This window comes from Capra hircus, chromosome 9, assembly GCF_001704415.2.
Source record: "Capra hircus breed San Clemente chromosome 9, ASM170441v1, whole genome shotgun sequence".
Classification (NCBI taxonomy): domain Eukaryota; kingdom Metazoa; phylum Chordata; class Mammalia; order Artiodactyla; family Bovidae; genus Capra; species Capra hircus.
Window position 1 is genome coordinate 28536481 of NC_030816.1, and position 20960 is coordinate 28557440.

The 20960-nt window shown below is 43.5% G+C and overlaps 1 protein-coding gene across 3 annotated transcripts in view; it reads right to left on the reverse strand.

Moving 5' to 3' along the window:
- The window catches only part of ARMC2 (armadillo repeat containing 2), a 160081-nt gene that overhangs the window by 49510 nt on the left and 89611 nt on the right, over positions 1 to 20960 (reverse strand). For all 3 annotated transcript variants that reach the window (XM_013966445.2, XM_018053095.1, XM_018053096.1), the window contains one exon: positions 1789 to 1934. In XM_013966445.2, coding sequence (XP_013821899.2) covers positions 1789 to 1934 — 146 coding nt within the window. The remainder of the gene's footprint in view (positions 1 to 1788; positions 1935 to 20960) is intronic.

Here is a 20960-nt window from a genome sequence, read left to right on the forward strand (position 1 = left end):
GCAATGTGGGAGACCTGGGTTGAATCTTGGGCTGGGAAGATCCCCTGGAGAAGGGAAAGGCTACCCACTTCAGTATTCTGGCCTGGAGAATTCCATGGACTATATAGTCCATGGGGTTGCAAAGAGTCGGACACAACTGAGTGACTTTCACTTTCAAGCAATGCACCCAAGAAATAGGTAAGGACAGGGACAGAGTTGTAATAATGGGGGGGTGGGGAACAAACTATACTTGTTTGCAAATAATTTGCATAGAAAATCCAAGAGAATCTATAGACTCTTAGACCTAATATTAATCAAGGTGTTCTGGATAACAAGATTAATAAGCAAACATCAATACTGTTCATATACACTAGCAACACTCATTAGAATTGTTTTCTTAAAAGATGCATTTATAATTGCAGCGAGAGTCGTGAAGGAATACATCTAACAAAAGATGTATACTTTTCTCCGAAAAGACAAAATTTTTAAAGAGAAAATTATAAAATTTTATGAAAAGAAGAAACATCACAACTGTTTATGGATGGAAGACTTGATATCACAAAGATGTCAATTCTCCCCACCTCTGTCCCAGTTACCCTAAATACTGAGTATAGTTTCATGAAAAAAAATTCAAAGTTCCTTTCATGGACTTTTTAGCTGATTCTCCAGTTCATGAGGAAGAGAAAATAAAAATTTGGATTTTAAAGGAGAAAAGTGGAAGATTCATTTTATTAATATCTTATAGCAAGACTTAAACCCATAATGGTAAAAAAACAACAGTTACTAGTCTGAGGATGGGTCAGACAGAATGTTCAGAAACAGACCTGCAAGTATATGGAAGCTTGCATTCTCTTGAGTAGGCATTCAAAAGCAAAGAGAAAAGGATGGCATATTCAGTAACATGTGGTGGGAAAATTGTCTGTCCACAGGGAAAAAAAACTAAATTGGATCTTTACATGCTGCCGTAAACAGAAATAAACTCTTTATGATTTTATGTGCTTCAAAATGGGACTAATTAAGTACCCACAATTAAGGACCCAGATAGGAAAGTACAGGGCTAAAAGATCAAAGCTGGACTCACACCCTCATGTTGGAGTCAATTACCAATTCAGTCTTCAGGAAATTTTGTATTCTGTTAAACAGCTACAATATTACCGTTCAAGAAAGGCCCAGGTCTCTTGAGAAGGATCATTATGTCAAAACACTGGTGAAGAGCAGTGAAGGGAGAAACGTAAATACATAATTCAAAGACAGTTCTGAAATTTGTCACATCTTGTTTTGAGGCAGCCTAGATTCAGGTCATCACTGCTTCGCAGCAAAGTAAGCATAAACATCACTACTGAACGTGTGAGCCAAAGTTCAGCCAAACAACCGAAATAAAACGACCTGCGATTATAAACCAAGTCAGATCAGACTTCGTAAGCAACAGCTCATCTTCCCTGTTAGAATTCTTAGGCACTGTTTCCAATGCACCAGCAGGTTTGCCGGGTTTTGTGATACAGCTCTTTATCTCCAATAAGTTGAGAGTTTTGTTTCTTTCTTTTATAAAAACACTAGGACAACTCACAACTTTAAAGTAACTTAATAAGTTTAGAATCACATTAGAAATACATATGAAATGAAGTCAATAAAGTAAGTTTTAAGTCACTTATTTTAAACGTGGGCCACTAGGTTTACCTTTTCTTCTAGGCGACATAAAAAGCAAAAACCAGATTCTTTGCCAGTCACACACACAAATACTAAAGATAACTCCCAAATCTAAACATCAGCATTACTGTAAGGCTGCTTTGTGTTCCTCCTCTACCTTACCTGAATATTCTGGCAATGTTGGTACAGACATCCTTGTCACCTATGTGCTGTTCCATTACTGTGCAGAGCTGGGGAAGAGCACTGATGCTTAGCAACTTACTTCTTGCTAGTGGCGAATCAACCAAGTTTCTCAGTGTAGCAGTCACCTAGGGAAAACACCGTGTTAGTGGCTTTTTTAAAAGAAAACACTAATACAGCAATACTAATCAGTGCAGGAGAACCCACGCCATAAGCTTTGTTACATCAGTAGCTAAACCAAGGCCCCTTTATGCATCACCCATCAAAGAACCTGGACCTATGCACAAGGACCAAGAAATGAATACAAAGAAAGCCTACTTTGGTTCAAAAGTAATGAATGAAATATTCCTGTTAAGAAGCAATTAATATACCAAAACCTGCAGAAGTCATAACGTAATTAATTGACCCTGTGACATGCCACTTGAGTTCCACAGATCGGAAACTTCTTGTTCCATATTCTTATAAATACCATCAAATAATAATGCTGCACCCAAAGGATATTCAAGAATGTTAGTCTCTTCCTCTTCCTAGAGGCAAGAACTGACGTCCTGCAAATTTGTCTTGTTTTGTAAAAAACAAAACATTCAGAAAATCTATGTACTTTAACCCTTGTCTGAAAGTGGAGAAGAGAACAATTTTAAAAATCTATCAAATGAAAGCTGCTGTTGTCTAATAATTTTACATATACACAAGGTGTTCTTTCCTCCTGAGATGGTACAGGCAGGCCATAGGTTAAGGGAGTCAGCTTGGGAGTTGGATGGCCTGGTCAAATTCCAGCCCCACCCTTCATCGTTTAGGCTTGGTTAGTTAACCTCCCAGAGCACATTTTCCTCATCAATAAAATGGGGATGGTGACAGTTGCCCTGGCATTGTTAGGATTCAGTGAGATGAGATGTGTGGCTGGCATTGCCAGTGCCAATTAATTAACAGGAGTTCAAAAATCACAGGTTCCATCCCCGCCTTTGTTATGGGTCTTCACATCCAAAATGCAGGAGGAGGGAGATCACTAGCCTTAGACTCAAATGATGGATAGTCAAGTTCCAAATCTCCCAAATCTTCCTAAATACGTGACTGAGGCAGTCATTCTTCAACTGCCCCGTTCCTTGTCTGTGAAAAGGGGATTACAAACTCTGCTCACCAGCCAAGGTTGCGTGTAACAGGTGGAAGAAAAGGTAACACTGTTTTTGTACACTGTAGAGGATTATGTAAATAAAAAGCATCATTACAGCCATAACAAATAAACTTTAACACTTATTAAGATGACATGTATGTTTGATTAGTTTTCCTTTATAACAAATTGCAACAACAAAAAATTTTTTTTAAATATAACCAATCATGTTCTCTCTAAAGCAGAAAACATAAACATAATACTTCAAACAAATGTGTGCAAGTGGTTTGTAGTTGATTCAATTACACAGTGATTCAGTCAATTCTTCCCTGAAAGGTTCAGTATCCAAAACACTGCAGGGGAAACAAACTATTCTAGCATTCCACTTGACCTACCAATGTAGTCTCTTAAGCTAAGGAAGGTTAACAAGCCATTCGAGGCATTCCAAGCCATCACTGCCATAAAATGGAAAATTCCCATCATCTGTCCCCGACTCTAACCTGTCCACCCTCTTCAGAGACAGCCCAGGCACTGGAGCACTGCTGGTTTATGTCAACCCAAAGGATGACTCGCAAGCTTCTCCACTCCTTCATTAAAGAGCACAGACGCTCGCGTGAATCCTGGCCAGAACCAGACAGGCAGAGACTGCAGCAAGATCGTGCAGCACTGATCCCACCCACTGTGCACACAAACACCCCCTTCCCTGGACCCCGAGGCTTCACAGATCCGGTACCTCAATCTGTTGTCATCTTCTCACTCCCCACAGCAGGAGGGACCAGAGCTTTCTTAGGAGCTTTTATTTTCTCGTTTCAAATTCAGTTTTTGGGTTTTTTTTCCCTCTCCCTTTCAACCTTTTTCCTCAGTTCATTAGGAAAAGTCAAGACAGTTCAAGGTTCTTTTGCCCCAAACACATAACTTTTACAAATGGCCCAAATCAAGATGTGACATCACCTGATTTTAAATCAGTATCTACTGCCTGGATCACACTGTGTGGAGTGCAAGGAGTTGAGCACGATATGATACCTGGAATGGTTCCATAGTTCTTGGTTGTGATGTTACTAGAATCACATACATGAAACATACACCATGCACTTGAAAAATACATGGCAGTGACGCCTCAGTTCATGACACTACCATCAACACAGCTGCTTAAGTTGCAAAACTCAGAGATATTCCAGAACCCTGCCTTTCTGCTTTCTGTTTCCCTAAGCCCTACCGGCTTTTTGCCCATTGCTCCTACCATATGATTCTGTTTCCTGACTTTTGTCTACAAGGCCTGGTATGGCCTGACTCTGGCCAACCCCTCAAACTTCATCTCATACCACATACCCTGACAAACTGCTTTATTTTAGGTTACCTAATATTGTGTTTTATTGTTTCTCTATTTCTTTATATTAGAAGCTTCAGTGAAGGTACACATTTTGTCTTTTCACCATTGTGCCCTCAGGTCCAACTCTAGTGCCTGGTACACAGTCAGTCAGTTCAGTTGCTCAGTCGTGTCCAACTCTTTGCGACCCCATGGACTGCAGCATGTCAAGCTCCCCTGTCCATCACCAACTCCTGGAGCTTGCTCAAACTCATGTTTACTGAGTCGGTGATGCCATCCAACCAGCTCATCCTCTGTCATCCCATTCTCCTCCTGCCTTCAATCTTTCCCAGCATAAGGGTCTTTTCCAATGAATTAGTTCTTTGCATCAGATGGCCAAAGTATTGGAGCTTCAGCTTCAGCATCAGTCCTTCCAGTGAATATTCAGGACTGATTTCCTTTAGGATTGACTAATTTGATCTCTTTGCAGTCCAAGTGACTCTCAAGAGTACACAGTAGGTCCTCAATAAATACTTGTTGATGGAATGGATTACTGGATTACTATCTACAAAGGTACCACTGGTATACATAGAAAGGTTGGGATCCAGAAAACCTGGATGAATCAGACAGTATCTCTGAGGGAGATGGATTTTAAGATGATTAATGAGCATCAAAGAATTGATGCTTTCAAATTGTGGTGCTGGAGAAGACTCTTGAGAGTCCCTTGGACTGCAAGATCATCAAACCAACCAATTCTAAAGGAAATCAACCCTGAATATTCATTGGAAGGACTGCTGTTGAAGCTGAAGTTCCAATACTTTGGCCACCTGATGCAAAGAGACGACTCATTAGAAAACGCCCTGATGCTGGGAAAGATTGAGGGCAGGAGGAAATGGGGGAGACAGAGGATGAGATGGTTGACTGGCATCATTGACTCAATGGACACGAATTTGAGCAAACTTCAGGAGATAGTGAATAACAGGGAAGCCTAGCATGCTGCAGTCCATGGGGTCCAACACTCCAAAGAGTTGGACATGACTTAGTGACTCAACAACAAAAAGGAGCAAAGAAATAAAAAAAAATAACTGATGAAAGAAAAACAGACTTCCTGGCGGGGCCCTAGTGTATTCCCTTTTCATTTCATTCATTTCATTTCATTTCCATGACAGCAGCTCCCTCCTGGGCTCTTAACTCCTCTCTCCCCTTCGTTTCAACACCTGACTGGTCACCTGTTCCACCTCTTCTTCCCACCTCCAGGGTTGCTGGTTCTGTTTAAGCCTACTTCATCTCTTTCCCAAAGTCTGCACCCCCTGACTGGGCTCCTTCCACTCTCTACCCTGGTCAGCTCACCTCCCCACAGCCTCTCTCTGCTGTCAGGGGAAGCATCCTGAAACTCAGCCTTCCCTGTTCAGACTTCCTCTGATTTCCAGTGGCCTACTGGGCGAAATCCATATCCAAAAGGCTCTTTGCTCTGGAAAGCATGGCTCACCCCACCAAGCTCATCTCCTTCATCTCCCTTTCTCCCTTTTCCTGCACATGGGTCATCTTTCAGACTCTGCACCGCACACAACCTCCTGATCCTTCCACAGTTCCAAGACTGAATGAACCACTGCCTCTGCAGAATATCCTCCTCCAACACTCTCCTCCGCTCCTTCTCCAATTTGTTCATCTCTTGCTCGGGATTCTGAACCCAGCTCAGGCTCACTTCTCCTCTGTTGAAGGCTTTTCAGTGGCTGATTGTTCCCCTTCCTAGGTAAACAAACCTTCCTTTTCACACCTGTTTCACACCTAGACCCCCTTACAACTTGTATCAGACACTTTCTCTCCCACTGTGAGCTCCTCTAGGGTCCAAACAGTTTCTTATTCCTCTTTCTATCTGGAGGACAATAAATATGCTCATAAATACTGGCTGGATGATACACAGGAGGAGAAAGGAAGAGGGGATGAAGAGGAGAAAGAAGAAAAGGGGGAAGGAAATGAAGGGACAAGGGAGACAGGAGATGGAAAAGGAGGCTTTTCCCCTTTAAGAAGCCTCTGGCAAGAAAGTTCTGGGATTAGCAGAGGCCTGGTGGTAAACCAGAATTTAAACCCCCCCAGGGAGGAGGATCAGGAGGAGGTCACCCAGCAGATGCAGCAATGAAAGCCCCCCATTTTGAGGAGCTGGCTGTGAGCCAAGGGTCTCACTGTGGGTGGGGCTGGGACTGAATACAGCACACAGACAAGTGGCTTCTTCTGGGAAAAACATAAAGAGGGCGGTGGGAGGAGAGTCTAGCTAAATACTGTGGTAACACGAAAGGCAAATTCCAAGTCAGCCCACTTAACTCTCAACCTCGCTCCAACTTTTAACAGAGATATATTTGCGGAAATTGTTAACGGGATGTGTGTTCTGCAGCTGAGTCTGTTTTCCAACCCCCTCCCCAGGAAAGCCCACACACTGGGCCTGCCCCACAGAGCAGGAGTTCAAAGTCCAAGCTCCCTGCTTGGAGAAATACATCCATTTCTTTAAGTTTCTATTCTAGTTTATATTGTTCTTAATTCCACTTAGTGATGTATTTTTCTATTTTATTGTATATAATTTTTTAAACCATCTCAAATACTTTATGACCAAAACAAACAAACAAAAAACCCAAAGTTAAAATTAGCTGCATACATAGATGCTTGTTTAGAATCTAAAGGGCTTACTGGAACAATTCCCAACCTCTTAACAGTCATCTCATCAAGAAACAGTAAACTGAAAAACAAGAGTTTCAATTATTCTTTTTCCCATCTCTTAATGTGCAGCCCCTTGGGACAGACGTGCTGAGTCAGAAGGCAGCCGGTGGGAAGAAGAAAAAGAAGAATACGGAACTGGCAATCCACAAAAAGGATGGATAAAAATGTCAGTGTCCTTACTAATCAGCAGTTTTTATTTGATCTCTGGGACAAAAGGGGATCTGAATGTTTGGTATATATCAGGGAAGAACTGTTCTAGCCTGATTTTGGTTGCAAATCTATTGCTGAAGTGACTGAGCCGCACTCCACAACTTTGTGGTGCTCACTTTTCCGAGGCAGCTTTTCCTGTGTGTGTGTGTGTTGTGTTGGTCGCTCAGTTGTGTCCAACTCTTGGCGGCCCCCTGGACTCTAGCCCACCAGGCTCCTCTGTCCATGGGATTCTCCAGGCAAGAATACTGGATCGAGTTGCCATTTCCTACTCCAGGCAATCTTCCCAACCCAGGGATTCTGGCTCCTGCATTGGCAGGCAGATTCTTTACCACTGAGCCACCTGGGAAGCCTTGGGTTTCCCCAGATTCCTTCATCATTTTAAGACTGGGCCCCACCCTCAATCAGCATCTCCAGGTAGAACACCTGGTGAGTTTGGCAAAGCTATCCCATCTCACACTGAATTAGTTGGGTCTCAAAGTTCTCACTGTCGGTTAACAATGGGAGACCCATTTTAAAAGGAAAAATTGTAACAGGTAGTGATCAGATAATCTATAAGGGCTCAAACAGCATTTTAATAAAGCAAAATTAGAATTCAAAAGATTTAGCACTTTAAAAAAATCAATTTAGGTACTTTATTATCAATTTCAAATTATGTTTCCAATTATTAATTATTTGAAAAACCTTAGCAAACACATTGAAATCTCTGCCTTAAAGCGTGAGTCCCTCCTGATTTAGATCACTGAACGTAAGAATGATAACACAGGGTCAGTAGCTACGGCCCAACCCCCAGCATTCTCTACTGCACCGGGGAGGGCGCACGTGGGGAGGGCTGGTTGGTCCCCGTGAGCCTGCACAGAACACTCATTTCACCAGTGGATGACTTCCCTCTTCCCTTTGCACTCTCCCGCCATCAGAGTCCTCAGTCCCCAGGAAACTCACCGGATTCTGCCCCAGGAGGCTTTCAGCCATCAGAGCTGGCCCAGATTAGAGGGGCTTATAGCCCACAGCCCACCACAGAATTCCCATTTAGGTGCATCAGAAACTGAACAGGCTCTTTGGCTAGCCCAGGAACTTCACCATCAGTCACGGCACTGTTCCTTGGAGAAATATTTTCCCAATTGCAAAGAAAACGTTGGACCACAATGCAATTGAAAATTGTGCCACTAACTGTCTGAGAGTTATTAAGCTTCCTTTACCAAAACTGACATCAAGATTCATTTTATTTTTATATATTGAATGCTGTTGCGAAAAAAAAAATTTTTTTGAGCAGCTTACTTTGTTTTTAATAAAGCTATCTTGTGAGCTTGATCTCGTTTGCTCCCTAAATTTGTGGACAGCAAAGGTATTCTGAGCCTCACTTTTCAGATGAGGAAACTGAAGCTCAGGAAGGCCACCAGCTCCAGGTAGGTGGGCTTCCAGGACCCCACTGACTCCTCATCTGTTGTCTCCCCTGCCCCATTTGCTGTCTCCTAAAAGCATTCATTTTATTGCCCAATCATCTGGAATATCCATAACCAAAATCCCTAGAGCTTTATCTCAGCTTGACTGCCAACTGCAAAATGGTTCGCTTCCCGCTGATGACGTGAAAGAATAAACACAGCCGCCAGAGACCACAAACAGTGTCAAATGATTGAAGACCAAAGCCACACCATTTTTCCAACCTCAGCAAAACCATCTCCCTCTATTAATGAGAGCATATTCATTTTCTGGATTTGTGCCCAACTGAGACCACATATATGCCAAAACCAGAGCCTCTGTGGTAACCCAAGGAGTTTCATATTGTCTCATATATTAATATGAATAGTACAGTTCTGGCTGAGATAAAAGAAACCAATTACAAGATGCCACTATACATATGAAACTGCTAGTCCCAGACATTCCTAAGCTTTTCACTGGAGTTAAGATACATGTATGTGAAAGTAATACTAGTTCACAATCCTCAGTACCGCTTAGTGCCTGGCTGTGGAGCCTAGATGGCACATTCCTACCAGAGGGGTCCTACTTCAGCAGGCAATGATTCTGCCCTCCTCAAATCTTAGCGCCCTCCTATTTTGAGACTCTACTTAATGTCTGCCTATGTTTATTATTGTTTCTCCATTCACCACCACTATGTCAGTTACCTTGATAAAACGAGTAGGCAGCTGATTCTTCCAGTTGTGGCTATTATATATAACAGTTCAGCAGAAATTTGAACGTCTCTAAACTATATACGCTTACTCCTTAGAAGGAAAGTTATGACCAACCTAGATAGCATATTCAAAAGCAGAGACATTACTTTGCTGACTAAGGTCCATCTAGTCAAGGCTATGGTTTTTCCAGTAGTCATGTATGGATGTGAGAGTTGGACTGTGAAGAAGGCTGAGCGCCAAAGAATTGATGCTTTTGAACTGTGGTGTTGGAGAAGACTCTTGAGAGTCCCTTGGACTGCAAGGAGATCCAACCAGTCCATCCTAAAAGAGATCAGCTCTGGGATTTCTTTGGAAGGAATGATGCTAAAGCTGAAACTCCAGTACTTTGGCCACCTCATGAGAAGAGTTGATTCATTGGGAAAGACCCTGATGCTGGGAGGGATTGAGGGCAGGAGGAGAAGGGGACGACAGAGGATGAGACAGCTGGATGGCATCACTGACTCGATGGACGTGAGTCTGAGTGAACTCCGGGAACTGGTGATGGACAGGGAGGCCTGGCGTGCTGCGATTCATGGGGTCGCAAAGAGTTGGACACGACTGAGCGACTGAACTGAACTGAAGCTACATAGAATTTCAGAGCAGTAAAACAAGGAAAATGAGTGTGAAAAGAATGCTTTAAGAACTACAGAGTAATAACACTGATTTTCAGAATTAGCTGTTAAAGTTAGTGACATTTCTTTATTGCCACAGCTAACAACGTCTACAATGAAGAGCTGAGACTGAGCAAATATGACAGCAATTGAAAAGCAAAGGTTCTCCCCAGAAGCAGGTGGTGTAGGAATACTTATTTCCCACACTTGATGTTCCTTCCTTGTGAGGAGACATCCCTTAGCATAATCTCCTGGTCACCTCACTTCCTGCTTGGCAAGCACAAGTGTTCTGCCCTGCTCCACCAAGGCAGGGGTGGCCTGTGACCAGGTGGGCAAATCTGATTCAGGGGCTCAGGGTTAGAAAGCACTCCCTCCTCAGCTATAGACTATAGCCTTCAACTTTCCTCCCCATCTGTCTTAGTCTCTCTTCATTTCAAAATTCAAAGGCCGTTAGATGTTTGGGATCCCTGACTCTCCCCAGATCTTTAGACGTGCCACCCGTGGAGAATCAAAGGGGAACACAAGTTGTTTAAATGTAGTCCCTTCCCAGGAAAGGGAAGAGTAGGCTCTGACTACCTGCTCTCTCAGGCCAGATGGCTGAGTGAGTGATCAGTTACACTACTGGGTATTCCTTTATAGGAAGGAAACCTCATAAGCAGATGTAGCTCCCCTTCCCACAAACAAATATATCATCAAACAATTAGCAAGGGACTTCCCTAGTGGTCCCTAGTGGTTAAGAATTTGCCTGTCAATGCAGGGGACACAGGTTTGATCCCCAGTCCAGGAAGATTTCACATACCAAGGAGCACCTAAGCCTGAGCGCCTAGAGCCTTTGCTCCACAACAAGAGAAGCCACCAAAATAAGAAACCCACAAACCACAACTGGAGAGGACTCCCCGTTCACTGCAACTAGAGAAAGCCTGCACATAGTAACAAAGACCTCGTGCTCCTGCTCAGTCCCTCAGTTATGCCTGACTCTTTCGCGACCCCATGGACTGTAGCCCACCAGGCTCCTCTGTCCATGGAAGTTCACAGGCAAGAAATACTGGACTGGGTTGCCATTTCCTACTCCAGGGGATCTTCCTGACCCAGGGGATTGAACCTGCATCTCCTGCATTGGTAGGCAGATTTTTTACCACTGAGCCACCTGGGAAGCCCAATGAAGACCTACAGCAGCCAAAAATATAAATAAATAATTTAAAAATTGGCAAGCCTAATAACCAAACCAAAGACTGTGACAAAAAAGTTTCACCCAATCACAAAAACAATATGCAAATAAGTAAAATAGCTAATTGCATTATACCCATATCAGTTTCCTACTTTTAATAATGCCCTATAGTGATGCCCTTCATGGATCACTGCCTTGTCATGGTGAAGAGGCTTACATAACTTAGTGAAGCTATGAGCCATGCCATGCAGGGCCACCCAAGATGGACCAGTCACAGTGGAGAGTTCTGACAAAACGTGATCCACTGGAGGAGGGAACGGCAAACCACTTGAGTATACTAGCTGTGAGAATCCCATGAACTGTATAAAAAGGCAAAACGATATGATACCAAAAGATGAGCCCCCCCCCCCACCCTCAAGGTCAGAATGTGTCTAATATGCTACTGTGGAAGGGAGGAGGGCAACTGCTAATAGCTCCAGAAAAATGAAGCGGCTGGGCCAAAGCGGAAACGACACTCACTTGTGGATGTGTCTGAAAGTAAAATCTGATGCTGCAAAGAACCATATTGCATAGGAACCTGGAAAGTTAGGTCCATGAATCACGGTAAACTGGACATGGTCAAGCAGGAGATGGCAAGAGTAAACATGAACACCTTAGGAAACAGTGAACTAAAATGGACAGGAACGGGTGAATTTAATTCAGATGACCATTATGTCTACTATTGTGAGCAAGAATCCCTTAGAAGAAATGGAGTAGCCCTCATAATCAACAAGAGTCCAAAATGCAGTACTTGGATGCAACCTCAAAAACGACAGAATGATCCCTGTTCCTTTCCAAGGGAAACCATTCAATATCACAGTAATCCAAGCCTGTGCCCCAAACACTGCTGCCGAAGAAGCTGAAGTTAATCAGTTCTATGAAGACCTGGAAGACCTCCTAGAACAAACACCAAAATGATGTCCTATTTATCACAGGGGATTGGAATGCTAAAGTAGGAAGTCAAAAGATACATGGAGTAACAGGCAAGTTTGACCTTGTAGTACAAAATGAAGCAGGGCAAAGGCTAATAGAATTCTGCCAAGAGAACGCACTAGTCATAGCAAACACCCGCTTCCAACAACACAAGAGATGACTCTACACATGGACATCACCAGATGGTCAACACCGAAATCAGATTGATTATATTCTTTGCAGCCAAAGATGGAGACGCTCTATACAGTCAGCAAAAACAAGACCGGGAGCTAATTGTGGCTCACATCATCAGCTCCTCATAGCAAAATTCAGGCTTAAACTAAAGAAAGCTGCGGAAACCACTAGGCCAGTCAGGTATGACTTAAATCAAATCCCCTATGAACATACAGTGGAGGTGACAAGTAGATTCGAGGGATTAGATCTAGTAAACAGAGAGCCTGGAGAATTATGGACAAGGTCCATAATACTGCACAGTAGGCAGCAAACAATACCATCCCAAAGAAAAAGAAATGCAAGAAGTCAAGGGGGCTTTACAGAGAATCGAAAAGCAAGGGGGAGAGGGAAAGGTACACCCAACTGAATGCAGAATTCCAGAGAATAGCAAGGAGAAACAAGAAGGCCTTCTGCAATGAACAATGCAAAGAAATAAAGGAAAACAGCAGAAAGGGTAAGACTAGACATCTCTTCCAAGAAAACTGGAAATATCAAAGAAACATTCAGTCCAAGATGGGCACAATAAAGGATAGAAATGGCAAAGACCTAGTAGAAGCAGAAAAGATCAAGAAGAGATGGAAAGAATATACAAAAGAACTATACAAAAAAGACCTTAGTGACCCAGATAACTACGACGAAGTGAGAAGTCACGTGGGCCTTAGGAAGCCCTGTTGCCAATAAAGCTAGCGGAGGTACGGAATTCCAGTTGAGCTATTTCAAATCCTAAGAGATGGTGCTATTAAAGTGCTATACTCAATATGCCCGCAAATTTGGAAAACCCAGCAGTGGCCACAGGACTGGAAAAGGTCAGTTTTCATTCAAATTCCCAGGAAGGGCAATACTAAAGAATGTTCAAACCACTGGACAATTGCGCTCATCTCCACTGCTAGTACGGTTATGCTCAAAATCCTGCATGTTAGGCTTCAGCATTACATGAACAAAGAATTTCCAGTTGTCCAAGCTGTGTTTAGAAAAGGTAGAGGAACCAGAGATCAAATTGCCAACATTCGCTGGATCACAGAGAAAGCTCTAATTTCTGATAATAAAAGTATCATTTTCTGAGCCACCCAGGATCAATCTCTGTTTAATTCACTTTCCTTTTCCCCATACTTCAGAGCCAAAGCGGAAGAAAGGGACTGAAAAAGGGCGGGAGGACTGACCTTTCTGAGAAACTTCCACTTAGGAAAAGGAAGGATGGGAAACTGGAGGTGTACAGAGCAAGAAGGGGGCAATGTTAGAACTTAGGGGTCAGAGAAACCAGGTGTAAGAGGAGGGAAAGAAATTATGTTATCTGGGGTGGAGCGGGGGAAGGCGGGACAGTTCCAATCTCAAAAACGTGAAATTCGAAGCAGGGAAAGAACATATTTCTCTAAGGATTAAACTCAAAATTAAAGAATAAAAGGCTGTAAAGAAGAAAAGATTGGAAATACAAAGGAATTCATAAAAATAGGAACTTTAGTTTAAGTCAATCTGGGTTTAATAGTTACACTGTTATTTAGTCACTAAGTCATGTCTGACTCTTCTGCTGACCCCATGCTCACCAGGTTCCTCTGTCCATGAGATTCTCCACGCAAGAATACTAGAGTGGGTTACCATTTCCTTCTCCAGGGGATCATTCCAACCCAGGGACTGAACCCTAGTCTCCTACATTGGCAGGCGGGTTCTTTATCACTGAGCCACTTGGGAAGCCCAATAGTTATTTATGTTATATACTTACAAAGTACTTAGCTATAAATGTGAGTACCTTGAGATTTTCTTCAATTACTGTGTCCTCAAGACACAAGAGGACAAATGAGTCACTGGGGGATTGGGGCCTGTCTGTGATTATGACACATACAAGAGAGCCTTCCCTGGTGCCCAGAAAGGGGGCACGATGGAAACCACAACAAACTTTCTGATGGAGGGGACTCAGGAATTATCCTCAGTTCTTTCCTAATTGTTGGCCCTTACAAGTCCGGCCAGATATTAATGGCTGGTGACTCAGACGTTAAAGAATCTGCCTGCAATGCGGGACACCCAGATTCGATCCCTGGGTCATAAAGATACCCTGGAGAAGGAAGTGGCAACCCACTCCAGTAGTCTGGTCTGGAGAATCCCATGGACAGAGGAGCCTGGTGGGCTACAGTCCATGGGGTCACAAAGAGTCTGACATGACTGAGCGATGAACACACACCAGTCAGAAATGAACCATAACATCTTCTGATAACCCTCTGAGATTAACATCAAACCCCTATTTCATCTGCGCCACCTCCTTAGGTGATGTAATTTGCTGCTGGAATCTAGGTGGGGCTAACCTTTCAGCCGGTCTGTATTTCTCTTTTTCCAAGTTTTAAGGAGCTCTCTCAAAAGTCTAGCATTCTGGAATTTAGTGATCACGCACAGATTAACTTTCTTTATGCTTATGATTTTTCAGACAAACTCTTGTCTCTTGTTTTGCCAGTCTGGGAGTGTTAATACTTTCACTTGGTGGAAAGTGGTGCTGGCCCCTTTGAATATCAACAATCATTCTCTCAACCTTCTCAAAATGCTACTAACATCAAGCATCTGACAGTTTGAACTGAACACATGGGTTCAGTTCAGAGTTTTGTAGAAGAATAGGGCATCAGAATACTACTATCTGGACACAGGGATCACCAAAACGCAGGCCCTTACTGGTATTTTCTTCACCACCCAGAATATACCTGACACACAGCAGCCACTGCACAAACACTTGTGAGGTCAATGTCTCAATGTCAGGTGTGCAGTGATAAACATATACATATGTGTATACATATATGTAAGAAATAACACAAAGAAAACTTTTTAAAAAATCTCAACACTTCAGTAATTTCCTCTAAGCATCATTAGCCCCTATGCTGTGGAGGAGCTTTTTTTATCCCTTTCACATCCACTTCTGGATCTCACTCCTTTAGCTCCTTTATAATCAGTCTAAAGTCTAATAACTACAGCAGCGTCTCTTATTTGGGGCTGCTGTGTGTGAGATCTGAATCCACCCATCTGACCGTACCCCTGATACACTCCCCTCCCATCACATTTCAGTTTTTTGGCCTTTATCCATTTACTGTCTCGTTTCTTTCTGCTGCTCTGATCTCATCTCCTTCCCACGCACAGACCTCCTGCTCTGTGTTACTCCAGATCCACACTCGGCAGCCTGATATTCGAGGCCCGTGACCACAGCCTTGGAATCTCACCTCCCAGGCCTCCCTCACACCACTCTGCTCTGGACAGACCACCTCTTCAGGAGCCCCAAACACACCTTGTCCCTTTCGCTTGGTACCGGTTTCCTACATCCTACACGGCCCTCAGAGTCCAGCTTTGGTGCTTTCTACTCATTCAGTGGCCTGCAACAGGGCTGCGCAAGGGCAAGGCCCCCAGCACTGTGCTGGGTGGAACACATGAAGCTTTACAGCAAGAGCCAAAGCTACTGAGGTTTTCAGGCTGAAAATCATAAAGGAGAGGACATCCTGCCTTTACCTTTTTGCCTTGCGTGTTCTCTCTGGTTTACAGATATTACTCCATTAGTACAGACACAGGTTATTTATTTACTTTTTCAGTTGAACAAAGTTGCTTTCAAAAAATATCTCATGAGCTACAGCTACCAGTTCTAAAAGCTAGTGTAACCAAACAATGCTACCTGTGGCCAGATCTGTTTGGTTGAATATGCACAGAAGTGAGCTAATAAAAGGCCAGGCAGTGTGACACACTCACTAGAGATTTTCATCTGTTCTTATAGTGACGTCAAGTTGCTTACATTTTCTCATCCAGATGATACAAAACAGCTTTTCTTTGTCTTAATTAAACACAAGGGAATGCCCAGTCCAGAAAATTCTGCAAATGAAATGGCCTAAAACGATATCTCCCTTCCCCAACATTTGCAAACACACACACGTAACGGCAGTGCCCAGGGACACGCATGCTCCACGGGAGGAGCACGTTCTCAGGTGGTGGCAATAACGGGCCCACTTCCTCCTGCTGGACAGGGATGTGAGTGCTGACTAGGCTCCAGGGAGAGGCCTCGGGCTGTGTAGTCCCCACACCCCCACGCCAGATGCCAGGCAGCTGGAGAGGAAGACTGTGGAGACAGTGCCTGGTGAGGGCTGGGTGGCAGTGTGGACAGAGTCACTTCTCCCTAGAGGGCTGCATTCCCACCTGGAGGGATGCACGGATGGCTGGAAGAGAAAGGGGCATCTGTCCTAGTGAGTCAGTTTGCACTTGAGGAGGCCGAAGCAAGTGAAGAGGGAGAGGAGAGGAACGTGGGGAGACGTGCACCGCCCTGACTGGCCTGCCAGGGGTCCTAGCTCTGGAGCTGAAGTATTCTGGGTCACAGGTATGTGTGTGTGCTTAGTCACTTCAGTTGTGTTCGACTCTGCAATCCTACGGACCACTGTCCCCCAGGCTCCTCTGTCCATGGGATTCTCCAGGCAAGAATACTGGAGTGGGTTGCCATTTCCTCCTCCAGGGGATCCTCCCCACCCAGGGATCGAACCACATCTCTTATGTCTCCTGCCTTGGCAGGCAGGTTTTTTTGTTTGTTTGTTTGTTTTTTTACCACTAGCACCACCTGGGAAGCCAATTCTCCTTTATACCAACTGATTTTATTTGTATATTTTTATTATACATTACAGAAGGGAATGGCAAGCCACTTCAGTATTCTTGCCTTGAGAAGCCCGTGAACAGTATGAAAAGGCAAAATGATAGGATACCAAAAGTGGAACTCCCCAGGTCATTAGGTGCCCAATATGCTACTGGAGATCAGTGGAAGAATAACTCCAGAAAGAATGAAGGGATGAAGCCAAAGCAAAAACAATACCCAGTTGTGGATGTGACTGGTGATAGAAGCAAGATCCAATGCTGTAAAGAGCAATATTGCGTAGGAACCTGGAATGTCAGATCCATGAATCAAGGCAAATTGGAAGTGGTCAAACAAGACATGGCAAGGGTGAACGTTGACATTCTAGGAATCAGTGAACTAAAATGGACTGGAATGGGTGAATTTAACTCAGATGACCATTATATCTACTACTGTGGGCAGGAATCCCTCAGAAGAAATGGAGTAGCCATTATGGTCAACAAAAGAGTCTGAAATGCAGTACTTGGATGCAATCTCAAAAATGACAGAATGATCTCTGTTCGTCTCCAAGGCAAACCATTCAATGTCACAGTTATCCAAGTCTATGCCCCAACCAGTAACGCTGAAGAAGCTGAAGTTGAACAGTTCTATGAAGACCTACAAGATCTTTTAGAACTAACACCCCCAAAAGATGTCCTTTTCATTACAGGGGACTGGAATGCAAAAGTAGGAAGTCAAGAAACACCTGGAGTAACAGGCAAATTTGGCCTTGGAATGCGGAATGAAGCAGGGCAAAGACTAATAGAGTTTTGCCAAGAAAATGCACTGGTCATAGCAAACACCCTCTTCCAACAACACAACAGAAGACTCTACACAGGGACATCACCAGATGGTCAACACCAAAATCAGACTGATTATATTCTTTGCAGCCAAAGATGGAGAAGCTCTATACAGTCAACAAAAACAAGACCAGGAGCTGACTGTGGCTCAGATCATGAACTCCCAATTACTAAATTCAGACTCAAATTGAAGAAAGTAGGGAAAACCGCTAGACCATTCAGGTATGACCTAAATCAAATCCCTTATGATTATACAGTGGAAGTGAGAAATAGATTAAAGTGCCTAGGTCTGATAGAGTGCCTGATGAACTATGGAATGAGGTTCATGACACTGTACAGGAGACAGGGATCAAGACCATCCCCATGGAAAAGAAATGCAAAAAAGCAAAATGGCTGTCTGGGGAGGCCTTACAAATAGCTATGAAAAGAAGAGAGGCAAAAAGCAAAGGAGAAAAGGAAAGATATAAGCATCTGAATGCAGAGTTCCAAAGAATACCAAGAAGAGATAAGAAAGCCTTCTTCAATGATCAATGCAAAGAAATAGAGGAAAAAACAGAATGGGAACGACTAGAGATCTCTTCAGGAAAATTAGAGATCCCAAGGGAACATTTCATGCGAAGATGGGCTCGATAAAGGACAGAAATGGTATGGACCTAACAGAAGCAGAAGATATTAAGAAGAGGTGGCAAGATGACGACCCTGTATGCAAGACAGGAAAAAAGACACAGATGTGTATAACAGACTTTTGGACTCAGAGGGAGAGGGAGAGGGTGGGATGATTTGGGAGAATGGCATTCTAACATGTATACTATCATGTAAGAATTGAATTGCCAGTCTATGTCTGATGCAGGATACAGCATGCTTGGGGCTGGAGCATGGGGATGACCCACAGAGATGTTATGGGGAGGGAGGTGGGAGGGGGGTTCATGTTTGGGAACGCATGTAAGAATTAAAGATTTTAAAATTTAAAAAAAAAAAAACCACACACACAAAAAAAGAATACACGGAAGAACTGTACAAAAAAGATCTTCATGATCCAGATAATCATGATGTGATCACTAATCTAGAGCCAGACATCTTGGAATGTGAAGTCAAGTGGGCTTTAGAAAGAAGCACTACAAACAAAGCTAGTGGAGGTGATGGAATTCCAGTTGAGCTGTTTCAAATCCTGAAAGATGATGCTGTGAAAGTGCTGCACTCAATACACCAGCAAATTTGGAAAACTCAGCAGTGGCCACAGGACTGGAAAAGGTCAGTTTTCATTCCAATCCCAAAGAAAGGCAATGCCAAAGAATGCTCAAACTACCACACGATTGCACTCATCTCACATGCTAGTAAAGTAATGCTCAAAATTCTCCAAGCCAGGCTTTAGCAATACGTGAACCATGAACTCCCTGATGTTCAAGCTGGTTTTAGAAAAGGCAAAGGAACCAGAGACCAAATTGCCAACATCCGCTGGATCATGGAAAAAGCAAGAGAGTTCCAGAAAAACATCTATTTCTGCTTTATTGACTGTCAAAGCCTTTGACTGTGTGGATCACAAGAAACTGGAAAATTCTGAAAGAGATGGGAATACCAGAGCACCTAACCTGCCTCTTGAGAAATCTGTATGCAGGTCAGGAAGCAACAGTTAGAACTCGACATGGAACAACAGACTGGTTCCAAACAGGAAAAGGAGTACGTCAGGCTGTATACTGTCATCCTGCTTATTTAACTTCTATGCAGAGTACATCATGAGAAACACTGGACTGGAAGAAACACAAGCTGGAATCAAGATTGCCGGGAGAAATATCCATAACCTCAGATATGCAGATGACACCACCCTTATGGCAGAAAGTGAAGAGGAACTAAAAAGCCTCTTGATGAAAGTGAAAGAGGAGAGCGAAAAAGTTGGCTTAAAGCTCCACATTTAGAAAACGAAGATCATGGCCTCCGCCCCATCACTTCATGGGAAGTAGATGGGGAAACAGTGGAAATAGTGTCAGACTTTATTTTTCTGGGCTCCAAAATCACTGCAGATGGTGACTACGGCCATGAAATTAAAAGAAGCTTACTCCTTGGAAGGAAAGTTATGACCAACCTAGATAGCATATTCAAAAGCAGAGACATTTGCCGACTAAGGTCCGTCTAGTCAAGGCTATGGTTTTTCCTGTGGTCATGTACGGATGTGAGAGTTGGACTGTGAAGAAAGCTGAGCACCGAAGAATTGATGGTTTTGAACTGTGGTGTTGGAGAAGACTCTTGAGAGTCCCTTGGACTGCAAGGAGATCCAACCAGTCCATTCTGAAGGAGATCAGCCCTGGGATTTCTTTGGAGGGAATGATGCTAAAGCTGAAGCTCCAGTACTTTGGCCACCTCATGCAAAGAGTTGACTCACTGGAAAAGACTCTGATGCTGGGAGGGATTGGTGGCAGGAGGAGAAGGGGATGACCAAGGATGAGATGGCTGGATGGCATCATGGACTCGATGGACGTGAGTCTGAGTGAACTCTGGGAGATGGTGATGGACAGGGAGGCCTGGCGTGCTGCAGTTCATGGGGTTGCAAAGAATCGGACTCGACTGAGCGACTGAACTGAACTGACAGTAATCCAAGTCTATGGTCCCGACCACTGAGGCTGAAGTTGACTGGTTCTATGAAGACCTACAACACTTTCTAGAATACCAAAAACAAGATGTCCTTTTCATCATAGGGGATTGGAATGCAAAAGTAGAAAGTCAAGAGATACCTGGAGTAATTGGCAAATTTGGCCTTAGAGTACAAAATGAAGCGGGGCAAAGGCTAACAGAGTTTTGACAAGAAAACACACTGTTCATAGCAAACAGCCTCTTCCACCAACACAAGAGATGACTCTACACATGAACATCACCAGATGGTCAATACTGAAATCAGAATGATTATATTTCTTGCAGCCAAAGATGGAGAAGCTCTATACAGTCAGTAAAATCAAGATCTGAAGCTGACTATGGCTCAGATCATGAACTCCTTATTGCAAAATTCAGGCTTAAATTGAAGAAAGCAGGGGAAACCACTAGACCATTCAGGTATGACCTAAATCAAATCCCTTATTCAATGGAGGTGAATAGATTCAAGGGATTAGATCTGGTAGACAGAGTGCCTGAAGAACTATGAATGGAGGTTCATAACATTGTACAGAAGCCAGTGACAAAGACCATCCCCAAGAGAAAGAAGTGCAAGAAGGCAAAGTGGTTGTCTGAGGAGGCCTTACAAATAGCTTTGGAAAGAAGAGAAGTGAAAGACAAGGAAGAAAGAAAAAGA